Genomic DNA, 26,532 nt, shown 5'->3' with positions numbered 1-26,532 from the left:
TCCCCGGCTCATTGTCGTTTCGTTTGCCTTCCCATCATCCCTCCCCCCCCGTCATCTTCCGCCTAAAAACCTGGATGCATTCACGGTAAAATGGGTAATTTGTTCTCATCCCTTAGTACTACTCTACTGATGTAATTGCTTCCATTTTATCCTTTTTTTCCCTCCCTTTTTTACCAGTCATAAAATAAATAATAAGACCATTTATGCAGTAATAACTAATAAGCCTCCAATATCCAAAATCCCGTGCCGATCGGCGTCCTGAGAACGGATGGGGAAAAAGGGCTGGAACTGGAACAGAACAGTCAAGGGGACAGATTTCAACACGGCGGTACTTCCGGGGCCCTCAGCCCGACTTGTCTTTCTTCCATCCGACTCTTTCATTATGGATTCTGGAGATACGAAAAAATAATATCAATAACAATATCAATATATATTTTTTTGGAAAAAAAAAAATATATATATATATATATATTGATAGATATATAGATATATTCAATGATGTTGTATCCGATACGGATGTAGACGAGAATAACCACCATCATGTTGTCTTCCCCAGACCTGTGACATTCAAAGAGAACCTCGGGTACATATCCATAATCTTGGGCCGAAAAAAAAAAAAGAAAAAGAAAGAAAGGAAGGAAATAGAAATAGACTTGCCGTATATTTTCGTGCTCATCGGGATGGGTTGGAGTCTTGTGAGTCTTTAGTCTTTAGTCTTTCGTCTTAACTCCCGCTTTTCCATGACTAACACCATCGGGGTCCTGGGCCAGGAGTGTCCCCTGCATCGGGCTTCCCCGCGGGGAGAGAGAGAGAGAGAGAGAAAGCCTAGAGGCGAGAATCGAGATCAGGCTTCGGATTGTCACCGAAGTACATGCGACATGCAACTACTACGTAGGTACGAAGGACTGACTAGTCGAACTACTACCCTGTTCCGATCAGTTGATTCTGGATACTCCGTAGGCCACCTGCAGCATGGTGCAAAAGTCACAAGATTAAGGCCGGACAGGGATGGACTCCCGACAACACGGCTGACGGCGTATACATATTACATACATCGTAGTGCCCTGGCCCAGTGGGATACCTTTTTTTGACTTGTTGTATCAATCGTCTTCCCCGAGATTCCTATCACTACATAGTACAGTATATCAAGTATCAACACTATCAACCCTTCCAAATATCTACGGAGTACCATCCGACCGACACTCTACACACGGACTTTAACCGGCCTTCCTCGTCCCGTGGCCGCTCTTCAAGCCTAACCGACCGCCCTGATTGGCCGACCAAGCCACCACAGCTGAGATTCGCACTCACGCGAACCAACCCCGCAATATCCTGTAGTAGCACTAATCCCTAGTCATTAGGACGAAGGACTAAGGACTAAGGACTAAGGACTAAGGACTAAGGAAAAGCATCTCGGAGTCGACTCGGAGTCTTTTCTCCTACCCCATACTCCCATCCATGGTACAGACTACAGACTACAGACCTAGACACTACACACTACCTATACAGCCTACTGCCTACAGGTCCCAGAATAACCCGGCGAATCATCGGAGCACGCCCTCGTTCTCATTCCTCCCAGTCCCAGCCATAATAACCATCCCACCCAACCGAAAAGTATCTTCACCTTGACTGAACAATCCCACCACCAGCTGAGAATGAAGAAAAAGAAGAAGAAGAAGAAGAAGAAGATGATGATGATGATGAAGAGTCCAAAAAGAATAGAACAGACAATCAAGAGCCCTCAGCAGTCAGCACAGGCCAAGGAAAAAAAAAAACCACTTCGGGACCGCACAGACAGAGTTACGAAGGAGCAGCCATGCCGCGCCACGTCTTCCTTCCCAGCGGCTTTTTTTGGACTTTTTGGCGCATTGTCATTTGTTGGAGCCTTGACGCCTTGTAGTAGGCTCTGAAACGAGAATGAAATGAAATGAATGAATAGACGAGACTAGGCCACGTGGAATTTCTTCCTTGAAGACCAGTGGTAGAGTATAACCTTGGAATATCTCTACGGAGTACGGAGTAGAAAGGTGAAGGCTGCTCTCCAATCCCAGGAACTTACCTGGACAGATAGATAGATAGATAGAACCTTTAACATACAAAACATAGAGCCTACCTAGGTGACATCGTCCTGCCTCTATAAAGGACTCCTCCCGAATGAAAACCCGCTCGCCCGCTGCTAACAACCCGACGGGGGCCCAACGGGAAAAAAAAAGGCCTAAATATTTACCCGAACTGTCCCCTCCTCCTCTCCTCACTATAAATACCGCAGTCAGTGTCATTCCGTGGCTGAGGACTGCTACTGTTACTGTTACTGCCCGCTGCTGCTGCTGCTGCTGCTGCGGACTGTTCGAATCGAGTCGAGTCGAGTCGAGTGGGTGAGAGTGAGACTGAGGGCTCTGTCCCGAGGGTCCGGGGGGTTGTCTCCGAGTGAGTCGCAGTGGGTTTCTGGGGAAGGGGAAGGGGAGAGAGGCAAGGACCGAGCTATTTTCGATGGCTCGTGCATTTGCATGTGGTCTGGGATCAATTATTGACTTTGGGGAGGTTGAAGGTACTTCCATGGGGTGAGGGATTAGAATGACATTCAGTATACAAGTACATAGCATAGCATAGCATAGCATCACAGAGCAGAACAGAACAGGAGAATAGGAAATGCCGTCAAGGCAGACAATTCCAAAGCACAAATCGTATGGGTAGAGTTGTTAATAGTTCCAGGGTATCGATATTATTATCCCATGTTTAATCGATCAAGCAGTCGGCTCGCTCTTGGTCGGATAGAACCTACACAGTCCAACCGTGTTAGATCTCATCGTCTTTCTCATATATATCATGATTTGTGTGCATAAGAGAAAAAAAAAAAAAAAAAACACAACATACCAAGCAGCTACCGCGATGATCAGGTACATCATCATCAGCAAAACACCCTCCAGCCAGTGCGACTTGCCGTCCGCGATCAGGTAGTTCACCTAGAAAAGACATCAGTCATCGGACTCCAGTGAGACGATCAGGTCGCACTCCAACGTACCAGCAGCACCGACACAAACAGCAGGATCACCTGGAAGGCATCAAAGTACAGGGTCTGCGCAGTTAGTTATCAACTTCATCACCAAGAGACAAACCCCAGAGCATACCATATTCTCAAGTCCTAGATACCACAGTTAGCCACGCCATGTCTGATGACATCGACACGAAAAAATGAACACTCACCCATGATCCATCCAATGACAATCACGAGCGGAAGCACCAGCAACGCAATCTGCATGCTCGAGCCCACAGCCACCCCGATCGCAAGATCCATCTTGTCCTTGCACGCCACCGTCACGGCCGTCGCATGCTCCGCCGCATTCCCGACAATCGGCAGCAGAATCAACCCAACAAACGTCTCCGAGATATGGCCGCGCTTCGTGAGCGCGTCGATTGAATTTACCTGCCCCAGTCAGCAAGTTGGAGCTCAAAGAGTAAGTCAGAGAGAGAAAGAAGCTACGCACCATGAACTCCGCACACAAGGCCACAAACACCGTCGAGATGGTCAGCGTCAGCACCGCAACCCAGATGCTGAGCTGCGGCTGCTCCTCCTCCTCATCCTCCTCGTGCAGCTGCATCTGCTGCGCCTTCTGCCCGCCTAGCGTCGCCGTCATCTTGCCGATCTGCGCGATCCCGCGGCTGGCGTCCCCCTCGGCGACCTCCTTGCGGCGCTTCTCGACCTTCGGGCTAGGGCTGTTGTAGAGCTCCGTGTGCGACTTCAGTTGGAAGAAGAGGTAGCATCCGTAGACGAAGAGGAGGATGATACTGGTGCCTAGTAGAGGTTAGCGCGCGCGCGCGCGAGAGAGAGAGAAAGCTTGTCGGCCGATGAGTAGACTGGGACTCACCTCGTGATAATGGGGCAATGCCCGCTTCGCCCGCTGCAACAGTCAGTCAGTAAGTTTAGGTCAATCACGATCATTCAAAGAAAAAAAAAGAAAAGAAAAGAAAAGAAAAGAGTGACCTTACCATCGGACCAAACGTGGAACGCTGTAGGAATGATCAAACTGGCCACTGCCAGCGCGAGGAGACTCGCGGCCGTCTGTGCAACCACCGGGTTGAAGTGTTGCTCCAGACGGTTGACACCGCCGAAGAAGAAACACATGCCCATCACCAGCAGCAGATTCGACAGCATACTGCCAATCAACGACGTCTGCACAATGACGACCTGCTTGTCGACCAGCGCAATGATGGCGACAATCAGTTCAACGGCATTCCTGCTCCCGGTTAGCGACGGTTTTGTTTGTCAGTAGATACCGATTGACCTACCCGAAGGTGGCATTGAGCAAACCGCCAATGGTTTCGCCGGTCCTGTGAAACGTCAGCATACTCTGGTGTGACGATCCCGGAGGTCATACCGCATGGCGATCTCTTCAGTCGCGTAACTCAACATGGCCGCAAGAGGACTGCGAACCGTCAGTTCAAATTGCACTGCCCTCTCCCAACCCCGGGAAAGTACTCACATGATGGCGATGAAATTCACCACGAAGACAGCCACCGGGTCCACGTGCACATAGTTCAGCGCAACTGGGATCCACGTCAGCATGCAAAACCCCTACCCCCACCAGCAGGTTCGGGCCAACTTACTCCCAGCCGGCACAGCGAGCAGAAGTACATTGATCCACGAGTTCAGCAGCGTCGCCTTCAGCTGTCCCACCGCCGTAAACTTCTGCTTATCCGGCAGATCCTTGTGCTCATCATCCGCCGCCGATGAATCGCCGTCGCCATGCGCATACTGACTCCCATCGGCACTCAGACCAGTCTTCCTATGCCTGTGCCGCGGCTTCCCCTCGACCTCACCGTCCTGCTCCGCGTTCGAAACATTGATCGGCTCGTGGCTGCGCGCCGACGGCCCCTGGTGCAGCTGCAGCTTGTCCTCGCTCCCCGTCCACCGCAGCTGGTCCGTCCCCGACGGCTCCGTCGGGAAGGTGTCCGCGTGCTCAGGCCCGGCCAGCCCCTCGCGCATATCCCTGTGGCGGCGTGTCTCCTCGGCCAGGCGCACGTCGCCCGCGGTGCGCACGGGCGTCAGTCGACTCTCGAGCTGCACGGAGCTGGAGCGCCGAGGACGCGGCCGGTATTTCCGGAAGGGGTTGTAGTTGGAGGGCTCGTCGTCGTCGCCATACCAGGCGAGACTCCTGGCTTTGTGCCGGTAGATGTCTGGGTGGTTTGGGGTTAGTTGCGATGTCGAAGGCCTCTTGGCGCACATGGGTGCATTGGGGGCGGACTTACGCATGATAGCCTTGAGATCAGGATATTTCCTGGTTAAGGAAGTGGTTTCTGGAAGTAAGAGTAATTAGGATGGATTATGGAGGGTAGTTAGTCCAGTTGACAAAAGTCGCGCGATCAGATAGATTGTTTGGGGTTAGGGATGCCCGACGACGACCAGACAAAAGAAGACCCAACGACTTGTCTTATTACTCTTATTCAATTCTTAAAAAAAAAAAAAAAAAATAATAAAAAGGATACATCCGAGCAAGAGCCAAACAACACTGACGTCTCCCTTGTGGCTTCGTGTTCACCGTACTATTGAAGTGTGGCTCGTGGAGATTCAGGCAGGACATCAGCCCCAGTGCCAGTGGGCAATCAACAGTTGACAAGAAATCCAAGACTGAGACAAGCTTTGGACAAGAGGGTCGATCGATGGAAAAGAGAGAATGCGACCAATTGAGAGCAGTGAGCACGTGTACAACAATAAGAAGAGAAAAAAGAGCGACTGAAGGAGTGTTGGACTGATTCAACCAGGAAGCAGTACTATGTAGATAGGGATACCAGAGACTGTGACAGTCGACAGAAGGGAATGACGGTGAGCCACGAAGAAAGGAGAAGAGGCATTCTAATCCTGTCTTTTCTTTTGTGGCTACTTTTTGGACGCTGCAAAGAAAGTTTACTAGATTGGCATACACTAGATATTAACCTATGGAAGTGGTTCAACTATAAGCAATTAAGTCGATCTATTGCCAGATTGGCAGCGAAGAAGAAAAAAAAAGGAGATTATTGGCGAGTAAACGAAAGAAGTCAGGACCCTTTTTTGATTACACAGCCACACAAACTACGACAGAGTAGGTTACTAGAGAGAAAACGTCCACGGTCCAGAATTCAAGGTGGGTTGATAATGATGATGATCATCATCATCATCCCCATCCCTAGAGTTATTCTAAATGTCTGACAATGGAAGTGCTGCGTGCTATGTATGTGGCTGACTTGATCCCCTCTCAAGTCTCAATCATCTTAACGTCCAGCAACTGATGCAATATGCAATGCAGGGCATGCATCATTCTGATTCTTGATTTCCAGACACTCCCAACTCCCAACTCCCAGGATTCAATCCGGTTTATTGCTTAGTCCTGTTTAAGCTTGGACTCCATTCTGGGATCGTTAGTTCCAACTTCCAAGCTTTGTCCTTGCGTGGCGGAGTTGCGTTGTCCTTTACTCCAGCTTCCTCTCCCTGCTATCTACCGAGTACACAGCACGAGACTCGATTCTTTTGTCTTGAGGTTGGGACGTGGGACGTTCCTGAATAGCGCTCCACCGTATCTACGAAACCATGTACATCTCTCTCATTCTCTTAAGCTCGAAAATCAAAGTCAAAATCCATGACCATGGTTGATTGCAGTACCAGCGGTGGGTCTGGCAACAAGTCTGGGCATTGTTCATATCGATCATCTTGTTCATACTTCATCCAGATCTCAATCATAGGCGGAATCCTTAATTTGGTCCGCCATTGAATAGTAATGACTGGGGATTAAGGGGTCTAGCGTGGCTGATCCTACCTTTCTTCGTGTCTTCTCCAGCATCTCCACGAAACAATAGATAGACTAACATGGCTTTGCGAGGCTCATGCATATGACTACCAGCCACACTGTCCTTCTATCAGCCACAGTGTGTGGCTACGCAGCCATGACTGATCCAATCAGTATCAGATGCTGTCTACCTACCCAACATCATCATGCTTCAATCCTTACAGATCTAGGCAGCTGTTTGATGCTGTACTGTGCTACAGTCGATATACCGTTGCCAAGAACGGAGTACTGTACTACCATTGAAATGCTGATAGTGATACTACTACACAGTAGATAGATAGGACTGGGCAGACGGGGGGTCTAAGAGTGCAAAACAGAAGCCATTAATACTGTTGAACGTTTTTCGGTTGCATAAATGACTAATTACTCAGCGTAAACGAAAGACTTACTCCTACTACGTAAGTATTATTATGCCCTGTACGGAGTACCTAGGGTGGTAACTGGTGCCATCAAACTCCCAGTGACTGGTGTTACATAACTCGGATAAAGTCCGGCTCCTTAATGCTCACATCGCTTTTATGCGGTGGTTTCATGTATCCTTTGTACAGTATCTGAGTTTCCTGGATAAAAGGGGGTACCATAAATTTTCTCAAAGGTCAACCTTCAAAGCAAATACCTCGCTCATGAGGATTCCAAAAACCGTCGAGTTTGACGTCCAAAAGTCCAAGAAATCTGTTTATCACTGCTCCTTTAGACAAGCAATTCATTGGCATCAACAAGAAGTCAAGATGAGAGAATCGAAGCTGTCTTGACTTTTTTTTTTTTTTTTGTTTCGCCCCTATTCCTGCCATTGATACACTGATATAATGTATTATCATTATTACACATCTTCGATACCTACACAGTACATACGTTCTGGAGTCTGGTCCCCATTATTCAATTCCCTATGCCAATCACTCTTCACCAACTCTCAAGTGTCTTTGGCACCAAGTTTCAAAAGGCCCCCACAGTTCCGTCACCAAGAATGATCATTTGTTGTGACTCTCGAGTCTTGCACAGGAACTGGCGTATCATTTGTTTCCAGTATGGATTCCATATTACTGTTGTTCAGGAATTGTTCTGTTGGACAGTGGATAGATACTACGGACGTATTAAGGTACATACTCTGTACCTAGGCTGCATACATAACACTCCTTGGCGATACACCAGAGACCATCCTCCCACTGAGACAACTGGAACCAATGTCTCCAATCCAAGAAGGATTTGAATCAATCCTCAGACTCAATGTCCAATCATCGTACAATCTTCATCTCCTGATTGACAGTCCTAACTACTATTTTTAGTCGGCCATTGACCCAACTAGTCCTCGACTAAGCCTAAGGTAGTAGACCTCGCGGTAACGGCGTAATATTACAGGGGGCTTGGCTTCCATACGATGTACTCCGTATCAGTTCTGCCTTGGTGCCTAGGTACCTCCTTTCCGTCTCCTTCCACCATCTCATCCATCTCGTGTTTCCTTTGCTTCTTCTCTTTCCTCTGCTTTATCATCCTTCTTCTCGTCATCCTTTCTTTCCCTCTTTAATTCTATTTCCCCTTCCTTCGGGATTTCATATCGATTCATCCAACGGCAGTTTTCGCCGTCAGTCACTCGTTGTTGACCTCTCATCGTTCTTCTCTTCCCCAGATCCCCGTGGGTTTGACTTCAACTGGGTTTTGTTTTTGCGGATCAAAGACGATCATCTGTCATCATCATTCTGAAAATCACCTTCGCTTGACTCGGTTTACCGTGATAACCCAACAAAATGAAATTCGCCTACGCTCTCGCGGGCGCTTCCCTCGTGGGCAGCGCCCTCGCAACCCTGCCCGTTATCGAGAGAAAGGTACGCGACAGAATCTCTCGCTCATCACAGTCACAGCGCATGCGCTAACCGGTGTGGTTCGGGTACAGGGCAACAAGTTCTTCTTCTCCAACAATGGCACTGAATTGTGAGTTGCGCCCGCGGTCAAAACCAGGATTTTCGAGAAAATCAACGTGGCTAACGTGTGCTAGTTTCATGCGCGGTGTCGCCTATCAGCGTATGTGCCAGACGGAATTTAGCCATGCACCTGCCCGATATAACTAACCATCAATTACAGAGGAGTACCAGGCCAACGGCACAGCCAAGGAGAACTCCGACTACACCGATCCCCTGGCCGACGTTGCGAGCTGCAAGCGTGATATCCCCTACCTCAAGCAGCTGCGCACCAACGTCATCCGTACCTATGCCATCAACCCCACCAAGGATCACGACGAATGCATGAAGCTTCTGGACGACGCCGGTATCTACCTGATCACCGATCTGTCTTCTCCTTTCCAGTCCATCAACCGTAACACCCCTGCGTGGAATACGGATCTCTACAAGCGCTACACCGATGTCATTGATTCCTTGGCCAAGTACAGCAACGTGATCGGTTTCTTCGCCGGTAACGAGGTCTCGAACAGCCACAACAACACCAACTCGATTGCCTATGTCAAGGCGGCCGTGCGAGACATGAAGGCGTACATCAAGGAGAAGAACTACCGCACCTCCCTCGCGGTCGGATACGCCACCGACGACGACGCCGAATTGCGTGCCGATTTGGCCGACTACCTCGTCTGCGGTAATCAGGACGCCGCCATTGACATGTTCGGTTACAACATCTATGAGTGGTGTGGAGACTCTTCCTTCGAGACCTCCGGCTACAAGGACCGGACCAATGAGTTCAAGAACTACCCGGTCCCTGCCTTTTTCTCCGAATACGGCTGCATTGAGGGTGGTGCGCGCAAGTTCACCGATGTCCCCGTCCTGTTCGGTCCCCAGATGAACGATGTCTGGAGCGGTGGTATCGTGTACATGTATTTCCAGGAGGCCAACAACTACGGTCTGGTCAGCGTCAGCGGCAACGATGTTTCAACCAAGTCCGACTTCTCCTACCTGTCCGCTCAGATGCAGAAGGTCACTGCCACCGGTGTCAACAGCGCCAGCTACACTCCTACCAACGCTGCGCCGTCCTCTTGCCCCTCGATCGGCACCAACTGGGAGGCCAGCGACGACTTGCCTCCTAAGCCCGACGGTGACCTCTGCGACTGCATGGTCCAGACTCTCTCGTGCGTGGTCAAGGATTCCGTGGACGCGGATGACTATGGCAGCCTGTTCGACTACGTCTGCAGCAAGGGTCTGTGCGGTGGTATCGCTTCCAACTCGACCAGCGGCGATTATGGTGCTTACAGCGTCTGCACCCCCAAGCAGCAGCTCTCTTTCGTCCTGGACCAGTACTACAAGAAGAACAACAAGGCTGCCTCTGCATGTGACTCCAACGGCAAGGCCCAGACCCAGAAGGCTGCCGACGCCCAGGGTACCTGCGCCTCTCTGATCAAGCAAGCCGGCACTGCCGGTACCGGAAGTGTCACTGCCGGCGCGACTGGCTCTGGCTCTGGCTCCAGCGGCGCCAGTGCGACCTCCAAGGGTGCTGCTGGCGTTGCTGCCAGCCCCATGGCTGTCAAGGTTGGCAACTGGCAGTTTGGTGCCTACATTGCCACCGCTCTTGTGGCCGGTGTCGGTATGGTTATGCTTTAAGATGTCACATCGATCGAGGAGGGATCAATCTGTACGAGGCAGTCTTCATTCGAGGTCTGTCACGGGGCCGTCGAGGTCATTCGTGTTGTTTTAGTTCATTCCACTTGAAGTACATACATTTTAGCAATTCGTGCGTGACGCCTTGATTCCTCATTGGAGGATGTATTTTTGTTTTGATTATACCTGACTGGACTTGGTCGGTCTTTTGAACATTACTTGAATGAAAGTTTAGTTCGTTCTAGAATTGTACGCATTCCCACTGTCTGTTTTGTACCTGGGCATAGAAACAGCTCTCATAATGACTGACAAATGAACAAGCCCCGAGTCTTGGCCAGCGTCTCTTCAGTCCCTTAGGTTGTCTTGGATTATTTCTATGTAATTCGGCCACCCGGCATGCTGACTCCTCTGTATTATGCACTGTCATCAACTAAGAATATATACTCGCAATCCGTGAGCCTCATCTCTCCTCCTCCTCCTCCACCACCTCCTCCCCCACACTCTTTTCTACAGGAGGCGCATGTTCTTGCGTTGATTATTCATCTTGATACATAAGATTGAATGAAATTGGTATGTTCTGAGTGCGAGGGGCTAGTATTGCATTGGATCGTCTGGTGGTTTGTATATATATATATATATATGTATATGTATGTATGTATGTATGTACTATCTGTCTCGAGTTTCTAGACAGATTGGATGGATCTGGGGAGAGAGAGGTATGCATACAACGCTACCATACCCAAGCGTATATCGATGCAGATGCATATGGTCCCTCCCCTCAGGAGTTGATTATTCTTCAGCTCGTAGAGTTATGTATGGGTTAAGGCGGGCGGAATCTACGAAGACAATGGCCAGGTCTGAGCATTCGGCATGTCCCGGACTACAGTGCATTCTTCCAGGGATGGCGAGAGTAGCATCACTAGGTAGAATCCGTGTCTTGAAAGAATTCCCATTGTATCTTCAGGATGAGGAAGGAGGGCACAGGGACAGAATGTGAATGTGTGTCCCAAAGTGCTCGATGGCAATGTTATTCTGTTCGCTCAGGAAGGATTGGAATATAGGTATCTCCCTGGAAGGTGTTACCTAACGTCTATAACGCCCTGCCTGGATGCCCCAGGCAGAATCCCAGAGGTTAAGGACAGTGACCTGTCAGCGTTGGAGGAGCATCCACCTCTATGTTGCACCATCGGGTGAACGTGGCTCCTGCTAAAAATCATCATACCTCTTACCTCTCGAATTGTATCTCTGACCCCCCCGCGTGTCTCCCAGTATGTCGAATCCGACGCGTCGTCGCTTGAAAATAAAAAAATCGAGGGGGAGATCCAGATGGAACAATGCGATTTCGCGAATCTTTCAATATCAATCCGTGTCTATGCCACTCAACCAGCATCTCGGTACCTTCAACCTTATCTGGACAACGCAGAGGATGAATGCTGTAAGCCAACCAAAGCCAACCACGCCGACTGGACTATTCGAGGGAGCGAGCGGTCGCCCTTGGGTCGAGACGCCCGTTGGCTTCTGAGTATTCCACATGCTAGGACGCGTGGACGCAGGTCTAACCGGTCAGGGAAACGCAAGCGATCGTGGTGTCGGGGTTGGATGGTGCAATGTGCGTTGCTCATCGAGAGGGCATTGTCGGGAAGACTCCGTGGTATGTGTGCGTAATTGTCGGCCCTCTGGGTGGGATCATGCCGCGAAAAGAGAATAGAAACTGATGGTTAGTCTAACGTCAGGAAATCTATTCTTTCTCGCAGAACTGACTTCAACGACGTAACGTAAGGAGTAGCGATCAACTACGCGTCATAGAGTCTTTGACGAGGGGTCGAGCAAACCAACGAAGAGGACGAGGTGAGACAGAATTCGTCTCAGATGCGCTCGGGTCTTCACACCTGACGTGGTCTTGCATAACCCAGACGAATTGGAAGGGAGTAGTCAGTAGAAAGATAGATAGGTGGGAAGAAGGTGGTCGCCGGGTGATCAATCTGATCGGGAAAAAGCAGCGAACGGCTCAGCAATTCGGCACAAGATCCGTTGGCGGATGGGTTATGCCACAAATTGATTTAAGAGACCAACGAGGAGCTTAAGGAGCCGGTTATTATTAAGAAGAATGATGGACGATCGAGATCCTCCATAGTAAATCCAAAGTTGAAGAGTCGATTTTGCCTTCAACTAGGGACTTGCTCGGGTAATAACAAACAAGTGTGCCACGCACGTTTTTTAGCAGCCCATAAGGCTCCGAGTCCGAGTGGAAAACATTTCCCAAGACGTTAAGGGGGGGGGGATCTCTTATGAGAAGATCCATTCCGGTTGACCAAGCCAAGCGAGAGCCAGAGCCTAGAGGTCCAGAGTCCAAGGAAGGGTTTGGGGCTTCCCTTCATCACCTGGGGGGCAGGTTGGTCAGTGACGGGTGCAAAGAAGGCCCACCGTAACCATTAAGTTGACAGATTTCGTAATCCTTCTCCAGTGCCAATTAGAGGGGCCAGATGGGGGCAGCATCTTCTCTCACTGTCCCACGTCTTCTCCTGCCGTGAAGTTGGTAGTGGTAGATACCTGTTAGTTACTACTGCTACTACCACCACTACTTAGTTGGCACCTTTAAGTAAGGTACCCTACTAGGTAGGTAGGTAGGTAGGTAGGTAGATAAGGTAACCAACTGCCAACTTCCGACCTCGATCAGTGAGTGGTTCACAAATCATCCTTCCTGGGCCCCTCCAACACAACCTTCCACGTCCACTTTCACTTTCTCTCTCTCAGTCTCTTCTCTTCCACTCTCATGAGAGCCCAAGAGAACGGTGACCACTGTTCTTGAGCGTCCTCCGCGGTCGTGTACGTTGCAGATCAGACCGCTTTGACACCCCGACCTCATCTCCGCCAACAACCAAGTTTTCGGCTTTTTCCCCTGGGGCCATATCGGCTCAAAGACGATGTCTACAATGTCCAGAAACCGTGCAGATCGCCTTCAAGGTCCCTTATCTCGATGCCACCGAGTGGCGAACCGCCTGTTTTGATTGATTAGGTTGCTTATCGATCGTAGTTACATCCAGCCTGACTGAATGTACAGAGTAAGGAACAGTGAAGGGGGGGAGAGGGGACAATAGCAGCCACCTCAGCATGAACGACTGACAATCGCGTTGGAAGAGTTGATGGATGGGAGATTATGGGGCAATGACGAGCGCGATATGGCCAGATATGACTGCTAAGAAAGCACCTGACCCAGCGATTTTTCAGCAAAGATTTAGTTGGTGAGGACCAGAAATCGACCGATCCTGAAGAGTTAGATTGGCTAACTCGCATAATCTGATGATCTAGAGTTGCTCTTCCTGTTGCGGAAGTTTTCCCTTTCGATCAAAATGTCGATGATAACTCCCCGAGTCCCCGTCACCATCGTGAGGAAGAAATGTGTTCAAGTCGCCCTTTGGGCATTCCGAAAATTGGTCATTGCTCATAGATCGATTTCTGTGGATACTCGTTGCAACCTAATTCTCAATATATATGGATGCACGCTCCCGCCAGTATCTGGAAATAAACGCAGCATCGCATGGTCTCGCTGAGGGCTCGATGGTACTTGAACGAAACGGGAAAGTTAATACCCTGAACTGGACGGCAATACATCCTGCACTTGCCTTCAAGCAAAATCCGGTTTCTTGTTCCTTCGGTCCCGCTATTCAAGGCGCCTGTCCAGAGAGCATTTACAATACCTCTCATGCAAGGAGTGGCTCGCAACAGTATTGTACGAAACTGAGAGTGATCGATTCTGTGTCGAAGCAACGTTGAGAGGCATAATGTCCTAGCACGTGTCTATATCGTCAGCATCTGGTTGTACCACGACGGCACTTGACGCTCTGAGGATCGTGCAGATCTGCTCTGAGACGTCAAGACCAGCATATGATGGCTTCCTTTCTCTCTCTTCTTCTTCTTGACACTGGGCCATTGGCCTGATTATCCGTCCTTAAGAGCCAACCCCCCTTTCCACCTGGACACTCTTGTGCGAATTTCTCGGGTTGTAATAGTTTGGCTGAATGACAGACCATCTAGCCCAGACAATACCGTAACGATGTCGTCATTGCTCATCAGTGAACCCTCGTTGGTTCTCTAACAAGACCGAAATAACCTGTTAGATTGCGAATAAGATCGGTATCTGCAGATCGTCAGTCTTATACAACTTCTCCACACCAGAACAGATGTCCGCAAGCCCTCATTAGGCTATCTGGGTGTTTGTCAGTCAACACCAATCAACAAACCCTCTTTCGTTTCTCATGGGGATAGATGATCAATAATGAAAGACCATCGGTATTCGCATTTGTCAAAACCTTCGATAGAGATCTTGTGATGAGATGAAGAAAGAACATCAATACACCAACGCAGCGTGGTTTAGATCACATTTAGTCGACCGAGTGGCGATAAAATCGTGGAATAAAAAACCCCCGATCGACGGGGGTCTGTTCTTTATGTCGTCGAGTTTCACATTCTACTTTTTTTTTCTTCTCCTCCCCCTGACGCTCTTAAAAAGCTTTTGGTTGAAATCGAATCGTTCTAGACATGGACCGTTTGTGTACATTATTGGCAGGTTTGGGGGTCGGAAGCGAGCCGATTCCCGCCCGCCCTGTGGCGCAGGACTGGCCACGGCAGTCATCTCCAGCCTACCACAGGCTTCGGGGTCCTTTCTCAACCCAACAATTTCCACGCGGCTGGTCCGTGGTTGCTTGCTGGCTTGCTTGTGTTGCTGCTACTAAGTGCTAACTATCACCGCGCCGATGCTGCTGCTGCTGCTGCTGAACCACAAGGCATAAGCATAGGTACCTACCTCTCTATCGACCCGAACTTAATAATAATAATATGGGATTCAGATCTCCCCTTCCACCCGTGACTTTTGTCCCTTCCTTGCTCCACACTGGCCTTGGCTTAGCGTGTGTTGACAAAACAAACGTCGCTCATCTTGTTCAAGGCTGGACGAAAGGGGTCCTTCAGAGAGAGATTATTATTTCTCGCGCTGTGATGAGAATATGTCGGACCCTAATCGTCCACCTTTTTTCTCTTATGGATCTTTCCCCTCGTCCGAATATCAGGAGAACGATCCTGCATTCAACGACTGGTCATCACACCCCTTCCCACAACCACCCTTTGGAGCCCAGCTCAATTATGAGACACCTCCTGGATATGGTGACAACCCCGCAGGCTCTCATGTTGGCACTGGAGAGCGTTCTCTGAACTCCAAGGTTGCCATACCCCGGTCAGCCAACCCGAGTAGCTGGACCAGCAGCGGGCGAGTCAGTCGAGCGTGCGAAAATTGTCGCGAGCAAAAGGCCAAATGTAGCGGACATCGTCCAACCTGTCAGCGATGCCAGGAATCGGGAATTCGGTGCTCCTATGGCGACCGCAAGCGAGAGAAGATGGCCAAGTGAGTGAGCGATGAAATGCTTCTTTTTCATCTTTACCTTCTTTTTTAGTTTTTCTTTTCTTTTCTTTTTTTTATTCACTTAGTCTTTTTTTTCTCTTTGCGATCTTCCTTTTTTCCTGTCTTTCTTTAGCCCCTCCTTCTGGGATTCTGATAGTGGGGTACAGGCATCTTAGCGAACTGACAGCCCAGGTGCAAGCGTATGAGACGTTGCTGTGAGATATCTATCCTAGATTAGAACCACAATCTGCGCAGCATGTTGAACAAGTCATGAACGAGGTCAGTTGAAAGATCCGTCTAATGCGGCGATCTCACCCATCCGTCTCGCTGGAACTAACCAGCCTAGCAGCTAAATCCCGACAATGACCACTTCACCGGTCAGGAGGCTTCCACGCCGTCATCCACGATCAGGCTTTCGGATACGGCTCGTGTCTCGAGCCCTGCTGCTTCTAGCCCAGGTATCTCACTGGGGGTTCTCGACCACACCAGCGAAGATTTCAATCGCGACGAGAAAATTCAGGCCATGGGCTTTGTCGGAGAACATTCCGAGATTGCTTGGATGTACCGCTTGAAACGACTGCTCGAACAGACCAGCCCCATCACCCAGCAGGAAAATCCAGATCGCCACTCGGTAGCTTCAGCGAATTTCTTCCTCGACGACTCGGATATCCCGGTACTGGATGATGTTGATGTCTCGCAACGGCCCTCGCAGACAGTTGCGGATCGACTCGTGGATGATTATTTTCAAGTTGTACACCCTTCCTTTCCAATCGTTGGCAAAGTTTATTTTTTGAGACAATATAGGTCGTTTTATTCGGCTGCCTATGTACGTCCAGGGAAAAAGTGGCTCGCAATACTCAACCTGGTGTTCGCTATTGGCGCACGATATTCTCGCTTTATGCAGAGCGGCAATGATACGCCATCAGACGATGGCACGGTCTACTTCTCACGAGCTTGGCAGCTCAGCATGAGCGATGCTGCGTTGTTGGACCATCCAAATCTACAACAGGTGCAGGTGGAGGGCTTGACATCGTTCTACCTCTTATCTGTGGGACAGGTAAATCGGTACGTCCTCTATGCACCGATGTCTTGCTCTCCCGTTTCTCAGGCCTAAACTGTTGACGTCGCTGGTTGTTGGAATCCTTTAGGTCCTGGAGAATATGTGGCATCTCATTACGCTCCGCGGTTACGATGGGTTTGAATCTCCGGAGTGAAGGTAACGCGATAGCCCATGTGTCCAAAGAGACTCGATATCGAGTCTGGTGGTCTCTTTACATGTTGGATGTGTCCCTTTGTGTGATGACTGGCCGTCCACCGAGCAGCACCGACGAATTCCGCACGACGCCTTTGCCAGTCCCCTTCAAGGAAGAAGATTTCTCGGATGATCGAGTGGTCCAACTTATCGCCGACCAGGAGGCCCGGAACGTTTTCATGGAGGCTCTGTCGGCCATGGGTTCCGCACAAAGCAGGACGGAGGCGATTTCGGTATCAACACCCGAGACGGCCGAGCAGCCCTTGTTCAGCTCGAATCGAGAATGTGATCAGGTCGCGTCCAGTGCCATTGATTTTCTGACGCCCAACATCTCTCTATATTTCCTCTACCAAGTCGAGCTCGGATTGATCGTACGAGAAACCATCGATACCTTGTATGCTCCCGGAGCCGCGAGGAAATCGTGGCGGGAGATTGAGATGGCGATCTCTGCCTTGAACGTCAAAGCTGACACCTGGCTCTCCAAACTTCCGCCAGCGTTCCACTTTAGGCATGGCACTCGCGTGTTCGAACAGCAGCGGTCAACTCTCGCGTTTCGCTTCTACAGCACTAAGATTATCATCGCTCAGCCTTGTCTGAGCCACCTCACTCGGCAGGCTCCAGGTACCGAACCCCCGGGAACTTCCTGTGAGGTGATGGCGGCCGAGTGTGTGGATTTCGCCTGTCATATGCTTGATCTCCTCCCAGCGGCGCCCGACGCGTCCTGGGTCTACCGCGTCTCTCCCTGGTGGAACGTCTTGCATTATCTCATGCAATCCATGGCCGTTCTTCTGACCCAATTACTGCTCCGGGCAGATGTCGGTTCCGCCAAATACAACACCGTGCTGGAAAAAATATACAAAGCGACGCATTGGTTATCGGAAATGTCGGTCAACGACCCATCGTCTCAGCGGGCGTGGCTCGTCTGTCACCATTTCATCTCCCATTACGCGCCCGCGGTGGATATTGGAGCTGCCCCCGTACGCCACAAAAATTAACCCAGTCACCGAGACTTTTCACGAAAGGTCCAAAAAACTCTATTGTTTCAGCTACTGTTCATCCATCCATCTGTTGCTGCTCCGAATCCTGTCCACGCGAACATTTATCTGCCTCCCGGTCACCGCCCGTTTCTCCCCTCGCGAGATTACCGGATTTATGGAGCATCGGGGTGAAACCCTTGGCCTACGAAAGTATCACCGAGACGGTCGCCGGGGTCATCGATCCGGACTGAAACGCTCATTGGGAACCTTCCGTGGTCAAATTTACATCCCCACTACACCTATAGGTTTTATGACATCGAATCGAGCGGGACCTTTTCAGACCTCGATTTTCCAAGTCTATGACAAAGATCTCCGTCCATAGTATACGCTAAGGAAGATCCAATCTCAGGACACGTCGGTCTGTCGCAGTGATTAGCATATTCGCCTCCATGGGTTCCAATCTTGTTGACTCCGCAGTTCTACACGAACAATCACTTAATGCGAGAACTATCAAACCTGCCGATGATGAATTGGGACCGGGACGATGCAGAACTGACAGGATGCCTTGTCTCCAGGAAGATAGGAACTCATGACACGGCTGATCGGCGCATGCAAATGAACCCTGAGAGCCAGATACCAGAATACGAAGACCATATCGAGAAACACGATAGACTTTTTTTTCTCTCCCTTTTTTCTGCAGCATATCCAATGATACACAGGGCAATTCAAATTTTTTTTTCTTTTTCTTTTTTTATTTCTGTTATTTCCCTTCATTTGCTTGCATGTTTCCTTTTTTTTTTTTTTTTTTTTTTTTTTTTTGCTTGCTGAATTTTTCGACCGATTTCCATACTGCCTCTGTTGACCCTCCCTTCTCTTCTTCCTCGCACCCTTCCATCGGAGAAGCTTGGAAGGCGGACCGGCAGTATGGATGATGGGTTGCATTCCTCACACAGTAAGACCCCTCAGTGAAAGAATGATGTACTAAGCGAAGCAGAAGCTGCATGGCCCCTGTGCTTGCTTACTTACTTACTGCTTGCATTATTGATAGTGGAGCCATGTTCATGAGAGCTACATTGTGATCATTCGCTGGGAGGCAAATCCGCGGCAACGGAACAGTCCTTTTAGCTCTGATAGTTTATTGATTTGGGTTTCCAAGTCTATGCATCAATGCTGTTGTTCCAATGAGGGAGCAGTTCCATGGTCCAGGGGATAAATGTTCACCTACCTATCTCACGGAGTTCACCATCTACCAGTACCTCAAGCTCCGGCTCAATCCTTATCTGGTACAGGATTAGGTTGCCTGTGTTACGTGTTGTGGTTTCAGTCACCAAATCAGCATTTTGATGCTGTGCCATGGTTCTCGGTCCTACGACCACTCGCCTACTACAGAGTGTGCAGGGCTTGTGCATGTCACCATACGGTGAGTAGTGTCGAGGGGAAGACAGGAAGGCGAAGAGCGGAGACACCAAATCTGTCACCAGAATAAAAATATGCCAGTTGTCGTCATGCAGTGAGTTATCGACGCCCTGCTCGTCCTGATTGGTGCTTTCTTCCATCATTTTCCCATGAGGCTTGAACGGTTTGAACGGTGGCTGGCTCGTCACTCCTATCAGTTCAATCAGCCACTGCCTGACTGCCTCCGACTTGTCTAGTGTGTCAACCGGAGTGCTCCGTAGTGTCCACAAATTTGCATGATCAGAGGCCACGATCTACTAATAAGAATCACTTACAAGCGAAACCATCTGCAGGATTCAGTAACTGATCTATCGTCAGCCAGCTTTCGGGATAGAAACCAATAGATATTTACATGGTCAATACCTAGGTACCTACTGTTAATTGTCACTGTTTATTATTGTTTCTCTACTATCCACCCATCGACCATGACTCCATGAGAAGCGATCCGTCATGTTAGGAGATGAGATCCTCACTTACTGAGTCCCGCCCAGTAGTGAGCTCCTGCCTATATGGGAGTGCATGTCCGAACCCCCGTCCTGTTCGGGAAGGTGATTAATCATCTAAGCACCAAGCAGCAGTCTAACCTTCTACAGAGCAAATACTCCGGAAGTTCCAGATCATCGATTTCTCGATAGTCCAGAGTCCAGACTCTAGAGTCGATGTTCACATCCATGATTCTGCAGGGGACAGCATGCATGGATGCCTGAATACTCACAGTAGCCATCTCCATAGATCTGCTAGATCGTCTCTGTCTGTAGAGACATACTTCGCGAGTACCACAGACTCTACTACCGCGTAGTCTGGATATGATACGTACCCCCAAGGGAAAGCAACGCAGCCATTTGGAAAAGCTGGAAGGCGGGTACTCCAGTGAATTCAAATGCCGGGTTATAAGGGCTTTGGGGGTGCAAATCCCGGGTTTGCAGAATGCAGAACGCTGGAGGGATCGAAGAGGGGCCGGTGGGATCGGTATTCAGTGCTGGTTAGGGAGCTTATGGAGTGGTCAATAATAATAATACTCCAGTAGATGCTAGGAGAGGGATAGCGCTGGGTGTCCTACTCATACGTACTCATATCAGATAGATAATAATCAATAATAATAGAGATCGAGGAATCAGAAGGATTCCCACTCTCTTGGAAGGAACCAAGTGATGCCTGGGGCAGCAACTAAATCACGTGAATATGCTGCTGCCTCAGGTGTCGATGAGTAATTGACTGCCCATCGTCCACGTGACTAAACTGACCGCCTTCCGTTCCCACGATTCCGCTTCTCCAATCATGAAGTGATACAACTTTCGAATCATTGATTGATTGATTGATTATTGATTGAAACTGGCAATGCAGCTTCTCCATCAAATAACACGTGACCGGTGTCCGCTCTGATCCACAAGGAAAATACCATTGTGCATGTAGGAGATAAAGAGAAATGTCTCTGCGCGGGCCCATGAAGCGCTCCCACCTGAGACAGGTGAGCGCGCCCAGTGTAGACGATCTCGCGACCTCCTCCCAGGCGCAGGCACAGTCCCACCCACGGGACGGCGGCCCGTACAACGACGAGCATGGCCAGGATTTCCAGTCCACGCTGGACGCCCGCAACATCCGGCTTTCGACCACCAGCCTGGAGCGACGCCAGGTCTCGCTCTGGGTGCACGATGAGACCTTTTCGCGCGAGGAGATCCTCTTCAACCAGGCCGCGTTCAGCGACCTCGGCGTGGGCCCCGGCGACGTGATCGAGATCCTGCCCGTGCGCTCGCCCGGCGACTCCCTCCACAGCATCAAGTCGGATCTGGGCCTGCGCGCGCTGCGCGACAGCTATGTAGAAACGGGACCCGCGCTGCTGCCGGACCCCATGTCCAAGTTCAAGACCCCGCTGCAGAGCCGCTGTCTGTTCGTCGTCAAGCCGCTGCCGCAGGAGATCAAGGCGCGCCATCCCAAGCTGGAGATCTCCGTGACGAGTAGCGTCGCGAATATCTTCGGCTTTAAGAACCGGACGCTGGTGCATATCGATGTCGTGGACCGCGCGCAGTGCTCGGCTTCGCATGTGGATATTGCCTTTCGGGATCAGTTCCTCGTGCGCTCCGATATGTGGCGGCTGGTTATGTCCGAGCTGGCGGAGAAGATCATCTACAAGGGCCAGAAGATCGTCTTCATGGGCAGTATCAAGGCGACTGTGAAGAATATCTTCATCCGTGAGAAGAAGGTCCTGTCGGGCTACTTCTCCCCGCATACCATCCCCGTCTTCCGTAGCGAGTCGGCAAAGTATGTTTTGTTCATCCAGATGTCGCGGGAGATGTGGGATTTCGACTCCGAGGGGACGGGCGATATCCTCTTCAGCCGAGTCATTAATGGATTTCTGCCGGAGCTCTTCAAGCGCTGGGCGAATTCCGAGGCGAAACACCTCGTGACGATCGTGCTGTTTACGCGTGTTGAATACGATGTCTCCGCGATTGGGGCGCCGTTGCCCCTGAGCTCGGAGACGCTGAGGTGTATCTCGAGCCCCAATCATGTGCCCACCAGGGACTTTTATCGAGTAGTGGTCAATGACATGGCGAGCGGCCACTGGACCGCCATTCTGGATGAGCTGAAGAAGGATTTCAGGACCTTCCTTCGGGATGTCTCGACCCTCAAGATGGACTGTGCGGATACGCCTACGCTGGATGGAGTCAAGGTGGCGCCCAAGAATAAAGCTGCGACGATTGCCGGCCGGCCAAGCACGGCGCTCCGCGGGAACATCCTCGAAGCGATTCACCTCGCTTCGGCTCATCTGGCATACGACCACATCGATCGCGACATGGTGCATACGGGTACTTCCATCATTGTCATCACACCGGGCAGCGGCGTCTTCGAAGTGTCCTATGAATCATTGTCATCGACCTCAGAGGCACTGGCAAACCGTGGCATCGCTATCGATTTGGTCTGCCTGAGTCCCATGCCCCTTCATTCTGTGCCCTTGTTCAAATACAAGGCGCCGGCTCAGCGATCCTCTAGCTCCTCGTTTTGCGAATTCAACAGTAGCGGCTACTCCCCCGAGATGCGTCATTCATTCAGCTTTGCGAGTCGGACGCCCCATCTGTCTCCAAAGTCGGCTGCTCATGGTTCATTTTCTAGAGGAACGGCCCATAAGGAGCATGCGGCTTCGCGCTCGGACGAGTGGAACTACGGTATCCCCCATTGGCTTGATATCTCGTATTGGAATCCAGATACCTATAGGGAAGCCCGACGGATCCTGAAGAAGGACCTCAATGCGCCGATCCCCTTCACCGTTACTAAACAATCAAAAACGTTTGTGCCGCGAGTGCGGATGTACGAGATCCAGATGATGGGGGTGATGGAGAGCGAGCAGTCCAACATCTCGATCCCCTACCTGCTCGAAGGCGAAGGCATTCACAGGGCACCCAGTCTCAGCCTCGGGCTGAGTCCCAGCGCACTCTCGTCTACCAGAGCGTCATACAGACGCAATCCTTACAAACTTCCATTGAGCGACAGCCTTCGCCCGGAACCGTTCCTCCAGGGATTAAGCAATCCAAAAGACGTGATGCTTGCCAGATCGAAGAAAGCCCCAAAGGCGGTTCTTGCGTGGATGGAGCAATATGACGACGCAGTGTTCCAGCCCTTTGCGAAGCGGCGGCATCAACGCAAACCTTCCAAACCCAAGCGGCTCAGCGAGCCTGATGTGCAGGTGTCGGGTGCACACGAGCGCCTGTCCGCTCGTTCGGTATTGCGTCTCAGGGAACATGAAACCAACGCTAACTCAAGCGAACGCCCTTATCCCACCAGGACGATTCCCCGAGTAGCCGAGACGTCACTGTCAGCCCCCCAAACTCCCGTGCCATCCAAAAGCGCCTCCCCCAAGAAGCCTGCCTTGAAACCCCCGTCCGCGGGAAAGGCACCGCGGATATCTCGAACGATCAGCTTCGCCCTCCGTGGCTTGAGCGCCACGCCGCCCAGGGCCCTGGCAAGCACCGAGGTCAATGTAGAACATGCGAGTGCATTGCCCACCTCAAGCCCAAAACTGCTGCCTGGCCCATTTCCGGATACCAGGAGCGTGGATTCCTTCAGCGGCTCGGATTCTGCATCCATCTCCACCGTGATCGATACTTCACTGAGACCAGCTTCGCCTCACAAGACCCCGCAGAGCCGGGCCATCATGCCGTCGCGACCCATATCCATCAAGGTGCCTCCGCGACAGCCCTCGGAGGATGCAGAGCCGGGCGATCGAGCCGTAATCCCGGAGTCATACTCGACCACGAGTACTGCGATACCATTCAACGAACATCATCGCCGTGACAGCCATACCCGAACCTCAGGGCCTCGATTCGAAATGACAGTGAACGGCGGATCGCGCGATTCGTCAATAAAAAGCCCGCAGAATAAAGCCTTGGCACCCTGGGTTCGCTCCATCAACCCGTGCAACACGTCAAGGGAGGTGCTGCGAGACACGAGCTGGTTTGGGCGCTGGCAGCATGCCTACCCGCGGCCGCCTCACGTCGCCGTGGTGAAATGGAAGAGCTTGAAATCCCCTGCGATCTTGCCCTTGACCACAGAGGAATTTCCAACCGCCAAGGAGCTGGGGACTGATTATCTGCAGACACCGTATCGGGTCTTCCCGAATGACGATCCGGAAGGGTTCGAAGTACCGAAGACAAGAGGAATTCTGCTGCGGGAGATGATCTCACTGCGCCTGTCGCACGGGTTTCAAATTGTCATCGGGAAGCATGTCGCCGAGGTGTCTGGGCAACATGCATTGGAAACCTTGAATGTCTTCAATACCGCGAGCTTAGAACGGAACGGTGCCACTATCTTTCTTTCCAAGGGCAACTCTATCCACCGGCTTGTCTGTGTGGATGGCGGAGAAATCGAGGTCACGCGTTTCACACACAGGACCTCTTCTGCTTTAGCAGCCGGGAGACGGGATGGCTTTTCCCTCTACTCGCCAGCGATGCGGACAATCCTGAGCCCCGAGTACGAGCTCAAGAACATCAAGCTGGACCCAACTGCGGAGGAATATAACTGGAACTACGCAGACAACTACGTTGCCGGACACCGCGACTACCTGTTCAACCCGGCGCAGCAGCTGCAGTTCTGGCGCGTGCGATATGTGCTCATACCGATGCATCTGCATGTGAACACCCGCCGCCACCTGCAGTCCTTCAACGAGGACAACGAGGAAGAAATCCACCTGCTGGGCATCAACCAGCTGACGCATATCTGGCAACGGCACAAGTACATCCCGCCTGAGGAGAAGAGGTTCGAGTCTTCGAACAAGAAGAAGGAGCAGAACCCTCTGAACATCATGTACCAGACTCGGAACCCGTCCGAGGTGGTAGCGGCCGAGCTGGACCGGATCTTGCTTTCCGACCCGGGCTTGGACAGTTCGCCTGCGCAGCTGCTACCGGAATCCGAGCTCCTAAAGCGATCGAGTATTAGTCTATCGTCACTGGCACATATCATCCAAGGGGACAAGGGCGTGCGGATGATGGATCGACGGTGGCATTGGCGGCTGCATTATAACTGCTTCATCGGGTTTGAGCTTACGACCTGGCTTCTGCAGAATTTCCGCGACATTGACAGCCGCGAGGAAGCGGTGGATTTTGGTAACGAGCTGATGAAACACGGTCTCTTTCAGCATGTGGAGAAGAGGCACAACTTCCGTGACGGAAACTACTTCTACCAGATCTCGAGCGAGCATCGAATCTCGCGACCTGAATCCCGAGGTGGCTGGTTCCCTCAGAAGCGATCGGACAAGGGTGTCCCCTCCACACCAGCGAGCAACAACGCCAAGGACTCGCCCCTAAGCGGCCATGCCCGGTCCGACAGTCTCGAGGATGGGCCTCCCCACACCCCTGCCACTCCATCCAAGTCCAAGAATAAAGCTACGATCATGTTGTCGAAGATGATGAAATACGATGTGGATCCTCGCAAGCGATCTAACCGACCGGAAGTCATCGATCTACACTACGACCGGCTGCATAACCCGGACAATTGCTTCCACTTTGAGCTCAGTTGGATGAACACCACCCCGAAGCTGATTGAGGATACCGTGTTGTCGTGGGCAGCTACGGCCGAGAAGTTCGGACTCAAGCTCGTTCAGGTCCCCATCGCGGAAGCCAGCGCAATCAGCCGAACGCAGCCCTTCCGCAAACCGTACCGGGTGTCTCTGAAGATCCCGCCTCCCAAGGGGCCGGTCCCCACGCTGTTCAACACCGCTTCTTTCTCGCAGCCGGGCTTCACGGACATGCACTACTACCATAAGGCCATGCTGCGAAAATTCGACTTTGTCCTAGATTTTGAGGCGAGATCCGCTTTCCCTGCGGATGTCGGGGTGTCGTACTCCTGGGGTACCCCGGACTATCAGTATCCGCAGTACATCCACCGCTCCGGCAGCACGTTGGTGCAGCTCACCGACGAAGGCGATTTTCTGTTCCTCGCCAACCGGCTGGTCAGTACGCGAGCTGCCGCAAGCCGGGAGATGCCGCGATATGAGCGGATGGACCGGGCAGAGCACCTGCGCACACGTGCAGCGACTCACGACCCCTTGGACCGTCTCTCCCCGCGGCTGTCGCCGATCGTGCGGCCCCTCCACGAGATCGGCAGCCCGCAGGTACAGTCGAGCATTGACTCGGCGCATCTCTACCGTGCCCCCGAGCTGATCATCTTGGGGTTTGCGGAATTCTGCAACGACGAAGGGCGACTCGAGCAGTTCTACAAGGAATCGCACGCGCGCCCGGTCTCGACCAAGGTCGGGCCTGCGACGACCACGCTGATGGACTCATCGATTCCGTCCCTGGAGCTGCCTGCGAGCGTGGTCAGCCATCATCTCTCCCATCCGCCCGCGTTAGTAGCGAGGGCGTCGGTCGATGGGTCCATCTCATCGATCGACGTGAGGGTTCGGGCGAGGAATGACAGCGTGAGCTACAAGGGAAGCCCGAGAAGTGGCAGTCTGCGGCCGCTGAATTTGAGCTGAGCTGAGCTGGGATTGATATTTGCTATTGCTATTGCCATTGTAATGATACCCTGTGAGGATACTTTTTTTTCCTTTTTTTTTTTTTTCTGTCTTGATATGACTATGACTGGATGTATACATGAGCCATGACCAAATCCC

The 26,532-nt window shown here is 51.3% G+C and overlaps 4 protein-coding genes across 4 annotated transcripts, besides 18 other annotated features; 3 read left to right on the top strand and 1 right to left on the bottom strand.

Moving 5' to 3' along the window:
• Nucleotides 1-452: 452 nt before the first annotated feature.
• Nucleotides 453-492: a microsatellite.
• A 309-nt stretch (nt 493-801) lies between these two features.
• Nucleotides 802-824: a microsatellite.
• A 536-nt stretch (nt 825-1,360) lies between these two features.
• Nucleotides 1,361-1,405: a microsatellite.
• A 248-nt stretch (nt 1,406-1,653) lies between these two features.
• Nucleotides 1,654-1,689: a microsatellite.
• Nucleotides 1,658-1,689: a microsatellite.
• Nucleotides 1,690-2,293: 604 nt separating this feature from the next.
• Nucleotides 2,294-2,340: a microsatellite.
• A 7-nt stretch (nt 2,341-2,347) lies between these two features.
• Nucleotides 2,348-2,373: a microsatellite.
• Nucleotides 2,374-2,595: 222 nt separating this feature from the next.
• Nucleotides 2,596-2,618: a microsatellite.
• Nucleotides 2,619-2,744: 126 nt separating this feature from the next.
• Nucleotides 2,745-5,251, bottom strand: ACLA_089340 (putative sodium/calcium transporter; the record flags this gene model as incomplete). The annotated part of the gene is made up of 12 exons (XM_001272667.1): nt 2,745-2,778; nt 2,875-2,963; nt 3,023-3,076; nt 3,129-3,142; nt 3,205-3,424; nt 3,486-3,793; nt 3,867-3,899; nt 3,988-4,235; nt 4,288-4,329; nt 4,377-4,424; nt 4,482-4,545; nt 4,606-5,251. 12 exons carry the CDS (start codon nt 5,249-5,251, stop codon nt 2,745-2,747), a joined length of 1,800 nt encoding a protein of 599 aa, XP_001272668.1.
• Nucleotides 3,943-3,977: a microsatellite.
• Nucleotides 3,944-3,977: a microsatellite.
• Nucleotides 5,252-8,560: 3,309 nt separating the features above from the next.
• Nucleotides 8,561-10,354, top strand: ACLA_089330 (glycoside hydrolase family 72 protein; the record flags this gene model as incomplete). Its single annotated transcript, XM_001272666.1, has 4 exons — nt 8,561-8,638; nt 8,707-8,744; nt 8,809-8,834; nt 8,895-10,354. 4 exons carry the CDS (start codon nt 8,561-8,563, stop codon nt 10,352-10,354), a joined length of 1,602 nt encoding a protein of 533 aa, XP_001272667.1.
• Nucleotides 10,355-10,817: 463 nt separating this feature from the next.
• Nucleotides 10,818-10,848: a microsatellite.
• Nucleotides 10,849-10,971: 123 nt separating this feature from the next.
• Nucleotides 10,972-11,017: a microsatellite.
• A 1,947-nt stretch (nt 11,018-12,964) lies between these two features.
• Nucleotides 12,965-12,994: a microsatellite.
• Nucleotides 12,966-12,991: a microsatellite.
• A 2,112-nt stretch (nt 12,995-15,106) lies between the features above and the next one.
• Nucleotides 15,107-15,126: a microsatellite.
• A 228-nt stretch (nt 15,127-15,354) lies between these two features.
• ACLA_089320 (putative C6 transcription factor) lies at nt 15,355-17,993 on the top strand (the record flags this gene model as incomplete). The annotated part of the gene is made up of 4 exons (XM_001272665.1): nt 15,355-15,749; nt 15,980-16,025; nt 16,096-16,811; nt 16,895-17,993. The coding sequence occupies 4 exons, from the start codon at nt 15,355-15,357 to the stop codon at nt 17,991-17,993; spliced, it is 2,256 nt and encodes a 751-aa protein (XP_001272666.1).
• Nucleotides 15,800-15,822: a microsatellite.
• Nucleotides 17,994-18,766: 773 nt separating the features above from the next.
• Nucleotides 18,767-18,794: a microsatellite.
• Nucleotides 18,795-20,732: 1,938 nt separating this feature from the next.
• Nucleotides 20,733-20,760: a microsatellite.
• Nucleotides 20,761-20,856: 96 nt separating this feature from the next.
• On the top strand, nt 20,857-26,394 carry iml1 (GTPase-activating protein IML1; the record flags this gene model as incomplete). Its single annotated transcript, XM_001272664.1, has 1 exon — nt 20,857-26,394. The coding sequence occupies one exon, from the start codon at nt 20,857-20,859 to the stop codon at nt 26,392-26,394; it is 5,538 nt and encodes a 1,845-aa protein (XP_001272665.1).
• Between the last annotated feature and the right edge of the window lie 138 nt (nt 26,395-26,532).

Source organism: Aspergillus clavatus, genomic scaffold, assembly GCF_000002715.2.
Source record: "Aspergillus clavatus NRRL 1 1099423829798 genomic scaffold, whole genome shotgun sequence".
NCBI lineage: Eukaryota > Fungi > Ascomycota > Eurotiomycetes > Eurotiales > Aspergillaceae > Aspergillus > Aspergillus clavatus.
Note: the sequence above shows the minus strand (reverse complement) of the source record. Positions and strands in the feature narration are given on the sequence as shown.